General features: G+C 38.8%; 4 protein-coding genes across 9 annotated transcripts in view; 2 read left to right on the forward strand and 2 right to left on the reverse strand.

The window, feature by feature from the left end:
* The first annotated feature begins 2 nt into the window (after positions 1-2).
* Positions 3-2,784, forward strand: LOC112152295 (ubiquitin-associated protein 1-like). 2 transcript variants are annotated; one of them, XM_036212340.1, is made up of 6 exons: positions 3-416; positions 489-638; positions 1,014-1,619; positions 1,909-2,079; positions 2,161-2,262; positions 2,335-2,784. In XM_036212340.1, exons 2-6 carry the CDS (start codon positions 513-515, stop codon positions 2,467-2,469), a joined length of 1,140 nt encoding a protein of 379 aa, XP_036068233.1. In that variant the 5' UTR covers positions 3-416; positions 489-512; the 3' UTR covers positions 2,470-2,784. The 2 variants fall into 2 exon arrangements, with proteins under 2 accessions (XP_036068233.1, XP_024137551.1); XM_024281783.2 differs by lacking the exon at positions 3-416 and having other exon boundaries at positions 425-638.
* Positions 2,553-7,846, reverse strand: LOC112152285 (protein regulator of cytokinesis 1). 2 transcript variants are annotated; one of them, XM_024281767.2, is made up of 14 exons: positions 7,663-7,846; positions 7,159-7,291; positions 6,936-7,058; positions 6,380-6,613; positions 6,140-6,310; positions 5,905-6,054; positions 5,661-5,808; positions 5,433-5,569; positions 5,266-5,361; positions 4,724-4,870; positions 4,518-4,628; positions 4,318-4,425; positions 3,580-3,686; positions 2,553-3,014 (listed from the first exon to the last, which is right to left on the reverse strand). In XM_024281767.2, the coding sequence occupies exons 1-14, from the start codon at positions 7,671-7,673 to the stop codon at positions 2,981-2,983; spliced, it is 1,710 nt and encodes a 569-aa protein (XP_024137535.1). In that variant the 5' UTR covers positions 7,674-7,846; the 3' UTR covers positions 2,553-2,980. The 2 variants fall into 2 exon arrangements, with proteins under 2 accessions (XP_024137535.1, XP_024137534.1); XM_024281766.2 differs by having other exon boundaries at positions 3,513-3,686; positions 7,663-7,845.
* si:ch211-87j1.4 (transmembrane protein 178B) overlaps positions 6,995-10,847 on the forward strand; it is a 9,065-nt gene continuing 5,212 nt past the window's right edge. The window contains exons 1-2 of one of the 2 annotated variants that reach the window (XM_024281788.2): positions 6,995-7,087; positions 9,829-9,878. The gene's annotated coding sequence lies outside the window, so the exon portion shown is untranslated. The remainder of the gene's footprint in view (positions 7,088-9,828; positions 9,879-10,847) is intronic. The other variant, XM_024281789.2, reaches the window with a different exon arrangement.
* Positions 9,557-10,847, reverse strand: part of spi1a (Spi-1 proto-oncogene a) — a 2,513-nt gene continuing 1,222 nt past the window's right edge. For 2 of the 3 annotated variants that reach the window (XM_024281790.2, XM_024281792.2), the window contains exons 4-5: positions 10,215-10,380; positions 9,557-10,132 (exon numbers count right to left, since the gene is read on the reverse strand). In XM_024281790.2, the coding sequence (XP_024137558.1) occupies positions 9,825-10,132; positions 10,215-10,380 (474 nt within the window). In that variant the 3' untranslated portion in view covers positions 9,557-9,824. The remainder of the gene's footprint in view (positions 10,133-10,214; positions 10,381-10,847) is intronic. The other variant, XM_024281793.2, reaches the window with a different exon arrangement.

Consider the following 10,847-nt stretch of genomic DNA (forward strand, 5'->3'; position numbering starts at 1 on the left):
TCCTGTCCACCTTTGTCCACATTTGTCATGGAAGGAATCAGATATATCTGGACCCCAAAGATAGTGGAAGGATAATCGTCGCACCTCATCTCCACAAATCAATGTGCAAAATCACATTTATTTCACATATAAAAACTGAAAAAAAACCCACAATAAATAAGAGTGATGTTTTATGAAAATATGTTTGTTTTTACATTTTCTGTTGAAAGTGTTAGAATAAAATTTCCTATTTCAATGCTTTAATTTATGAAGGAGTTTCATCTGAAGGATTAGTTGGGGGGTAAACAAACCCTCAGCTGATGTCAGAGGATTATCGATGAGAAGGTTTATCACGCACTCGTGTTTGTGTTAGTCATTTACTCCAGTCACCTGTGGATGAATCAGAGGACTGCACACCTTGAACACCTGTGAGGAAGGTAAGAAATGCATTTTATTAAAAAGAATGAACTTAATTGCAAACCCAAAAGCTCTTTATTGTCCCGTTGCAGGATATTTGTGGGAGCACTTTGAGGATGATGAACATCGTGGAGGACGTCCCGTTTCAGACCCCCGTGGGTCCACTGGGGGCTGAAGTTACGCTCGTGGATGCTCCAGAGATCGCTCTTCCAGACTGTCACAAAATTATGCAAGAAACTCAGGTTACTTACATTTGAGGATTTCTGTTTTGAAAATTGATCAATTTTTACTTTAGTGTTTTGTTCCTTGAAATTAAAACAAATCCTTTAGAAGTAGTTTTAAGTGTATTTAAAATGTTAAAAGTCCTCGATTCCCTTTCTGAATTAAAGTTCTCTTTATAGTTCATAATGTATAAATGATAAAATATTTCCAGAAGTCCCACGTCGTGATCTGCAGCTCCAGTAATGACAGTCCTGTTCCTTGTGGAGTCGACCTCCAACTTTAGTTATCTTTAAATAAATGAAAAATGTGCCATGTCAGCACTAATTTTTATTTAAATGTGTCAAGAAAAGGAGTTTACTTTTCCAAAAACTTTCTGGTGTCATTTTTTCCTTCAGTATGAATTTAACTTGGAGAGATGGATTGTTTGTGGCCAAGCTCCATCCTGCCCGCCGTTCTGGATGATGTTCAGCGACCCTAAAGGAAGCGGCCTTCTCAGTCACAGGAACAGCAGCCCCTGGGCCCCCAGGCCTCGGCCCCGCAGCCACAGCCTGAGCTCTGCCGACACCCACCGGCTGTACCAGCGAAACTTCAAATTCTCCGAATACGACTCCGATTATGAGGATGGTTACTATGACGACAACAAAGGAGCCTCAGCAGAGGCGGCACGTCTTCAGTTTGACCTCAGAGAGCGACCCCGAAGTGCTGCACCCAGAGACCCCCTCTCCAGGGTTAAAGACATGCATCTTCAGCGTTCATCTCAGACCCTCACGGGTCACAGGGCGACCTCTTCCCTCCCGGACTGCAGACAGCCCCTGCGCGCTTTGGAGCAGCACCGGTCCAAGCAGGCTAGCCCCCTCTCTGAGAGGCTGAAGAACGGCAAGAGGAGGCAGTGCTCCGCGGGCAGGAAGCACTCCCAAAACACGCCGCCTGCTCAGGCTTTACCAAAGACGCAGCAGCGCCCCTCCTCTGCGGGGCCTGTAGTCACAAACCGCAGGAAAAAGGTCAGCGCCTCAAAAATGGTATATTAGGGTTTCAAAAACAGTTGTTTTAATAGTCGACTAATGAGGTCATGCATAAACGGGATGTAAAACACATCATTAGCTTTAAACTAACTAAAAATAAATACAATTTAACCTTTAATGAATAATCCAGCTCCAGTGTTTTTGTTCTTTGGTTTACTGTGACTTAAGCGTAAACACGATCAATGTCATTCCAGTCGATTCTGAAGGAGAAAAGCGGCTCGTGGCAGCCCTAAAATATAAATATCTCCTTTTTTTAACTTCTCTTTAGGCCCTAACAGCTCACAGTGGTCGGGGAGTTTTCTTCGACTCTGCAGCAGAGCTGCTGATGGCACTCAGCAAGGAAGAGAGGGAATTACTGGAAACCATCACCGATAAGGGATACCCTTTACGCACAGCCATCCTGGCTCTCCAAAAGACCGGCTATCGGACCCCAGAAAAGGTAGTTACAGTCATTGGGGTTTCTGCACAAAAACTCTTCTTTGTAGTCCGAGTGTTTCATGTGTGAATTTGTCACCTCTAGGTCCTTAAATACCTGGTTGCCAGCGACCATCTGTGTCAGCTGGGCTATGACGAAGCACAAGTGGAGGAAGCTCTCGAGATGTTCCAGAACTGTGAGAGCAAGGTGATCCCAGCAAGAACTAAAGCTGCTGCATGCTGTTTCTCCAATTAATAACAAATGAAATTATGTTTACAGGCGGCCGAGTTTCTACGACTGTTGACCCAGTTTAATGAGATGGGCTTCCAGCAGAGTGCGATCAAAGAGGTGCTGCTCGTCCACGAAAACCACCGCGAGCGGGCTCTAGAGGAACTCATGACGCGCATGGCTTAAAAAGGACATCCGTGCATGGAAGAGGCCTTCTGACTTGGACCAGTTTAGCATTAAAAATAAATATTTACACACACACAGAACTATTTAGGATTCTACTTCCATTTTAAAGTTTATTTACAATTTTAAAAAGAAAAAAGGACTCAATAGGTGTTTGTGGGTGAGCGGTCATTCCAGCTCAGAAATCGTCCCGGTGCTTTAAAGAACTTCTGTAGTGCAAAAATTGTGTGGCATGGATATTATTCTTTAGAGGAAAAAAGCCTTAGCCATTAATTTAAGCAGACAGAGAAATATATACACATTTGTAGAAAAAAAAAACCCTTTCTACTCCAGAAACCCTCAATAATCGATATTTTAAAAGAAAAAAAGTGTTTAGAAAAACAATAATATCTTGACAGTTTCTTAAAATTTTGTACATCACAATTCAGTTTCGTCCTCTACATCAAACTACTTGGATGAACGGCTCCTTTGAACCATCACTGATGGCCGACGGTGGAATTCAGCAGTCCTGTCATCACATTTGATTTAGACGCTTTTGTGAGGTCTCTCTGCAAAGAGAAGGGAGTTTAAAACCCGTCAGTGAAACCATCAGCGCATGCACCTGAGCGGTTACTAGAGCATAGAAATAGTTGTTCTTTATGTTTAGCACTTATTTCCCACCCCAGTATAGGTTTATATACACTGTGGTAGGATTCTCTTAAAATAATCTGAAATATTTCATTTCTAAACAGTTGTGTGGAATAAATGATGTCAAATCAGCTGTGTGCATCTTCATGCTGCTTTTTAACGCTATGCATCTGTCAATGAAAAAGTAAATGTTTAATAACTTCAAAATAAAGCACTAAAAGATGGTCTTTTGTCAGTTTGTTTATCAGAAAACAGTTTCTTTAAAATGACATTGCAATGTGTTAATAAAAACAGAATCTACAATAAAAAAAAAGTCTAAAGGAGGAATTGCTTCCTCTTGCACTTCCAAAGATGAAAAACTGAAATCAAAGTGGACTTTTTGCAGTTAAGGACTAGACATATGGAAAACCCCCATTTACCGCAAATTCCGAATAGGAGCCAGCAATAGAGTTAAAGGTGAAGGTGTGATCTTGAGTATCCTGAGACCTGGGTGTGCCTATTGGAGTGTTTCGGTTAAGGTGGGAGATGTTCTCCTTGTTTCGGTCCAGTGCGCGGGGTGTCCTGCCGTGTCCGGGGATGCGGAGGGCGAGCGCCTGCAATGAGACCAAGTAAAGTCGTGAGACGTTGTGTAATGGTGGAAATACAAGATGTTTACCCAAAAGATGAATGAGTCTATATCAGGGGTGTCGAACTTTGATCCAGGGGCCACATTCAACCCTTCTGATTTTAAATAACCTAAGGTCAACTTTATCCGTTTTTTTTCGTTTTGGAAAAAATGCCTCAAACACCTAGAAGCCTAATCACTTTTTATTGTTGTTTTTTTTGTTAGCAATTGTGGTGTCACACCTGATAATTTTCATAGCAACTTAACAGCAGGGAAGCTAACTGTATCTTACCCAGACATGACACATGCTCACAAAGAAATGTTTATTTCTTCATCTCTTGTTATGCTGGTATTCTATTTCCTTTGCTTCCCCTAGTGGTGGAATTGTGCATTACAGCCAATCCTTTAAATAACCATAACTCGGCACAGGAATGGGCAAGAAACTTGTTTTTCTTTTTCCTCGCACATCTGTATATTTTTTTTACTCTTCAAGACCTGGCTGGATTAAATCATCTGGCGGGTCGGATGTTTGACACTCCTGCTCTAAATAGAAGCTGATCTTAAAGACAGGGTGTGATGTTTGGATAGCACAAATGAAATCCAACATGTAGAGAACTTACTTTGCTGGCGGACAGCGGTGGTTTCTGCATTGAGGCTTGGCACGTGGTTCCACCGAGGCCTGAATTAAGAAAGCTGTTTGGAGTAGAAATGGTCGAGGTACCTGTGAACTACATGAACAGAGGAGGGAAACACGTTACCATTTGTGTTTGATACTTCACTTGGGAACGTTAGTACAACACATCAGCCACATAAATCCTACCTTTCTCACTTTTCCAGGTGTAGTAGCCCCCACTATCCGCCGTTTAGACGGTGTTCTCACGGCTGTTCCATACAGCATGTCCTCTTGTGTTTGCCTCGTTTTCTTCAGTTGCTACATTATATCCAAAAACAATTTTAAAAAGAGTCAAATAATAGGAAAAATGTCCGTTTTAATAATAAAAAAAATATATATATAGAACTGCATACTCTTTCAAGTTTCTCCTTCTCCTTCTCCTCATGGTGCTGACTCCACTGCTGCTGCACGTAATCCAGAAATTTCTGTCCGTTCACCAGAAAATCCCTGCCATGATCCTGCTCCCATGCATCAATCTGGACCTTCAGGCTCCTCTCCAGCTAAAAAAAATAAATGATTTTTAATGTTTAGCTTAGCTATTAAATATTGGCCCAAAAGTGTTTGTGTCACCACCTTGGGGCCAAAAGAAGTACTGCAATCACAGATATGTACCGTATTTTCCGGACTATAAGTCGCGGTTTTTTTCATAGATTGAATGTCCCTGCGACTTATACTCCAGTGCGACTTATATACGAATTTTTACTGATGAGATATGGACCGTAAGTCTAGAGTGCCCTCTTATGGTGATCTATGCAATTACTTTATTTACTTTAGTTATTCAGACGTTTTCTTCTTCATTATGCATTTTTTGGCCCCTGCGACTTATACTCCGGTGCGACTTATAGTCCGAAAAATACGGTAGTTCATGCATCTATTAAACGGATCAGAAACTCGCCTTGGGCAAGCTTTTCTGCAGATCAGCTCTTTGCTTTTCTTCTTTCAAAAGGTTTCCTCCCCTGTTGTTGAATCTTGAAGGGTCGTTGGCCTTTTTCTAACATGAGAAACATTTGATCATTAATAGATCAAGCACTTCCTCGACATCCTTATCAGATGAGTACTCACATCCAGCTCCAGGTAAAGGTTCCAGTTGTCTTGCCATTTCGTGACCCCCTCAAAGAGTTCTTTGTGCTCGTCGTAGTAGTTCTTCAGCTCTCCAGCCTCAGCCTCGTGTAGGTTGAGGAGCTCTTCAGTGAAATTGTCTGTAAAAAAAAAATCATTTCAGTGGCTTCTCTCTTAAAATTGAGACAATATTTCTAGTACGAGAGCTTAAGTATCAAATATTTGTGTTACCATCATAGTATGGAGCGAAGGTTTGCTGCTGTTCTTGGCTGTAGAAGCAACTTTTCCACAAGGAAGCAATCTCTGTTCTTATATTTTCAATGAAACTCTTCAGGCTCTGCATTTTCAGCACCTCCAGACGCTGGACCTCTGCTTGAAGCTGGACGAAGAATGGAAAAAAAAAACAAAAACGAATTGGTCGATCATTCCTTTAGCATTTGAAAGTGGCTAGTATCATTCATGAGAAATGTCCTACAGCTTCAATGTTTTTCTTCTTTGACTTGAGCATATGTTCAGAGAAGGCCTCCCTCTCCTCTTGAGGGATCTGGAGTCTTTCCCACAGCTCCTGGATCTTTTTGCGGTAACCTGAACAGAGTAGCTCGTTCTTGGCTTTGCGTTCTTGCAACTAAAAACAGAAAGAAAGCCTCTGGCATCATATTTTAAATGTTAAAAAAGCTCAGTATTGTAAGATAAAGGTTTGGTAAACGTACCTGACCAAGAAGCAGCTTTAGAGCAGCAATGTTGTCATTGGAGAGACAAAAGGCTTCCTCATCCTCACAGATCACATCTGTTTCAAAGCTCGTCTCCGGGATCTGCTCCAGATCATCCATGCACACAACTATCTCCTTCTTTATGCTCACAAATTCATCCCGGCGGCGCTCCTGGAGTGATAACACTCATTTAAGAAAACTTAAAGAAAAGATTGAAAAACATAGTAGGACGATCATTACCTTTTCTTTAGTCAGATCATCAAGATAGGCTTTGTAAGTTTCCAGCTGCTCCAGTGATGGGACACAAGAATGGTCAATGCAGAAAGGGCTGGTGCACAGAATTTCACACAGCTCCTGATCTTTGGAAACGAGCCCTCTGAGCTCCTCCATTCGCTGCTTCTTGTGCTCCTTCATCAGCTCCAGGCGAGTGCGGCTGTTTTTCTCGAGCTGCAACATGGTGCAGCCATCTTCCTCCTAGAAAACAAAAAACAAGAGCTATTTCAACATCAAAAGTTTTTTTTCTCTTTTGCAAAATGATTAAACTAATTGGCAGATTTATGGACAAGCACTGGTGAGGTTAAAGATCATTCTAAGATCAATAATAATAACAATAATAATAATACACCAGCTGGAAAGTTATTATATTCAGTGTTAATACGAGTCTGCAACTTATTTACAAAGTACTATTTAAGGTATCGTAGATCACAGGGGATTCCTCTTTTTTTAAAATCACACTTTTGTTTATTTACCTTAAAAATACAAATACACAAGCTTTCCCTAAAACGTGAACATGTACCTCAAACGGTGGGAGCTGGAGTTCTGCGCACAAACTACCGAGCTCTTTGCGACAGATCTGGATGCTTTCCGTCAGTCGCCTTTTCAGCTCCGCTTCCTCAGCGATCATCAAGTCCAGCAAGCCCTGCGGGCAACGAGAACCACCCCAGCAAGGTGAGGTCATACTGCACATAGATGGAACAAATACTCAACGTAATGGATGATGAAGGGGATTTCGGGCGAACCTTGATGTGTTTGTGAACATCGTTGGTTCTTTGGAGCCGCTGCTCTTCTGGAATCCCGATCTCCTCCCAAATCTCCTGCAGCTTGACCATTGCCCGGTTGAAGTAGGCAACGGACTCCGCTGCGTGCACCTCACTGCAACAAAAACGAGCACCCAACGTCGTTAAAACTACATATTTTAAATATTCACAATTAATAAGTGAGCAAATATTGATTACAGTTGACTAATTAACAAACAGTTTAAAAATATACTCAAAAATGAACGATAGCGCGAGCTAGCTAACTTAGCTAAAAGCTAGCTTACTTCAAATTGTCATTTGAGAATTAAGTTTAATTCATGTCCGTCTGTGGAACTATTACAAACCATTCAGCGCTATTATTTACTCTTTATACCATTGTTGCAATGTCTTAAACTGTAAAATCACCGTGTAGCTTGTTTAAAATTAACAGCATGTTAAAACGAAGCAGTCCTACAACACAAAAGAAAAATAAAGTTGCGCACTTACCTCACTCTCATGTCGCCTCCGAAGTTATCAAATACTAACTAAAAACAACCCACTACAACGAAGGGACGCGGTTTACCAACATAAAAAAGAAAGACGATGTGTTGACCAAGTAACAGTAGCTGTCCGACTAGCCGTTCGTTTGTCTACTGCATTTGAATTTTGCACTCAAACAACATTCGGCCGCTGATTGGTTGAGGAAACTGACGTCGATGGAAATTTCCTTCTGCTTCGCTCCTCCTCTCCCAGTGCGCAGGCGCGTTGCGTTAAAGAATTTTAGTAATGCTGTCTGGAGGGGAGGAACCATAGACTGTATATAAAATAACTTTTATAACTTAATTTTTACAGTCTATGTTTAAAGCTCATCAACAAAAATTCAAAACTTTGGCTTTTTAATATAAAAAGTGGGTGGTGCCAAAGATTTTAATTTATATTAATTAGTAAAAGAGCAGACAGTCAGTTTCCTTTATAAACACGACCCACCTCCACTTAAAACCTGCAAAAAATAAATAAAGGACAATCAAATAGGCTATGTATGATTTTCTTCAGAAACTTTTCATTTTTTGTGTTGTTTTCCGTGTTGTATTACCTCAGCTGAACAACAGAGGGTGTTGTAAAAGGCCTCAGATACAGAAAAATATCTAAAAATGTACTCAAACAGTGTCACAGATAGAGCACTTTCTTCCTGAACAATCATGTCAGTATTTTTTGCTTTTTGAAACAACATTTTTGCAAGCAAACATTTACCAAATATCATAATAGATGTGATTTATATCTCATAAAAATTACATTTTTTATTAGCTCTTTCAGGGATCCCTTGAAAGAGAAGTTTTAAATCTCAATGGGATCCTTAAATAAAAGTTAATAATAATAATTTTTATTCAAAAACAGCTTAATACCAAAAAATAAATTGATTTTCTGTCAATGATTTGATGTAGTGGGGTTTAACGAGTTAAATAAAGAAATAATATGTTCCGTAACCCCGAAAACTTTTCTTTTTCCCCTTAAAAAATATTTGAGTTTCTTCTTCATCTTGTATTTTGTCACTAAAACCAAGAAGCAACTCACATTTCCAAATTAATAGATTCAGCCTAAAAACAGAAGACAACAAAAAACAAAATTTTGGAATAATAATTTGATAACATTTGCAAAATTGTATATTCATAAATGCCATTCTTTGAAAGAAACCCCAGTTTTTGTTGGATTTAATAAGATTTCTTTAAAAGCATATACTTAACAGCCATGTTTATTTGAACTTCTCAAACAATTTTCTGAACACGATAACAGTTTTAATTTACACATTTAATTTCTTTGTGAAAACTTATAGGATATCCGTAAATGTTTCCTTGCGTGACCTTATTCTTTTAATGTTTTCTTTGATTCTGTGTTCCAATCTATTAGTATTTACAAATTATGGTTGTATTGTTGCAACTTTTTTTTATAATAACAATATTAAATCGTAATCTGACATAAACAGTCAAGATTTATTATTTAAAAATATATATATTTATATACGGTTTCTTGTAATAAGCTACAGGGGCAATATTTGTGAATAAAAGGTGGAGTTAAAAAAAGCAACAAATATTTTTTACAAATTAAAGTCAAACTTTTTTAATCGTTTGGATTAAAAGTAAAAAATGAAAGTCATCAGTTTAATACTCTAAAATATTGTTTTTCTAAATGTAGGCACCTATTTAAGTTAAAGATGCTGTAAGACAATGGTGTTGTTAGTGTATCTTATTTTAGCGCCTGTTCCTTTAGAGTTTGTATATAAAAGTTGTGGTAGAGAAAATATGTTTTGGATATTACACCATTTTAGTTTTTATAATTTTGACTTTGTAATCATGTTTCTATTTTCTACTGCCCAAAACATACACAGACAAACACATGCAAGTACTTTGATTTTTAAAAAACAAGATTTTACTTAGATATTTTGAAAAAGAACAAAAAGTCATATTTATTTACAATCTACAAACAGACTCAAAATCGTATGAAAAAATCTGAATAAACCCAAATAATTTGAGTAAAAAATAAGTGATTCACATAAAAAAAGGCAAGTAAAAATTCGCGGAGAAATAACAAATAAATAATTTGAAACTATAAAAACAGATTTGATGGGGTTTAGTGATTTCAGCAGGACCAAAAGACACCATTTTGTTTCTTCCTCAGTGATGAAAGGGATGAAGATAGAAGTTCCTGAGCACCTCCTCACTGAACTGGTACGTGAGTTTCTTCTTCACCTTTTTAATCTCGCCAGTTTTGCCGTAGTTCCTGAGAGCTCGGGCCATTTTTTGGTAGGTCATCTTCTTGCGATTGCCTTTCTGCTGCCCCCAGTGCGTTGCCAGAGCTTCTTTGTGCTTTGTGGAGAACTGGAAAACGCCTTTGTCCTGGTCCACCCACCAGATACTGTCACTCATGTGTCCATTTTTAAGCAGGTCCAGGAGGAACTGATACAGGCGGATTTTTCTTTTATCTGAAATGAAAAATTAGTTGTTTTTTTTTAAGTATATATAGTCAGTTTTGGTGACTTTAATGCCAGCAGAAGTGTTACCCACTAGTATCTTTCCTGAAAGAGATTTGGTGATGGTCGTCGTATTCATCCTCCCCCTCTGAAACCTCCAGTGGGGGGCTGATTGCTCTCTGATGCTCCTCTGAGTAGTAATGCCCAGGTGATGCTGCAGGTAGGTACTGGTAGGACAGGGACGGGGTGTAATACGGAATCTTTAGGGGAAATTCAAAGCACGACATAACTTTTTTTTGGAATTTTGACATTTTTGCTTAAAGCTGACAATTTTGTAAAAGAGGAAGTCGATCTACCAAAAAAAAAAGTTTCAGTGCTTAGCAAAAGCAGCAGCAGCTCATGGGAAAAAAAACCCTTTTTGTCAATTTCCTGTCAGTCTTTATCATGGATTGTATTTAAAAAATAAAATTTGTCTGTAGCTCTAATCAAGTTAAATAATAGAAATTAAGAATTCAGAATCTAAATTCTCAAATATTTTTCCTTTGGCTGTAAAGTCAGTAAATAATAAATATAAATCATGCTCCTATTTGGTTAAAGAGAACATCTTTCATTTATTTTTGAACTTTTATTTTGAAAAGCCTATCAATTGATTCTTGGGATCAAAAGCCGCACAGTAGGAAAAGAAAAATCAGTTATTTATAACCTCTTCAGAGCAAAATCAGTCCAA

The sequence above is a fragment of the Oryzias melastigma genome, linkage group LG6, assembly GCF_002922805.2.
Source record: "Oryzias melastigma strain HK-1 linkage group LG6, ASM292280v2, whole genome shotgun sequence".
Classification (NCBI taxonomy): Eukaryota; Metazoa; Chordata; class Actinopteri; order Beloniformes; family Adrianichthyidae; genus Oryzias; species Oryzias melastigma.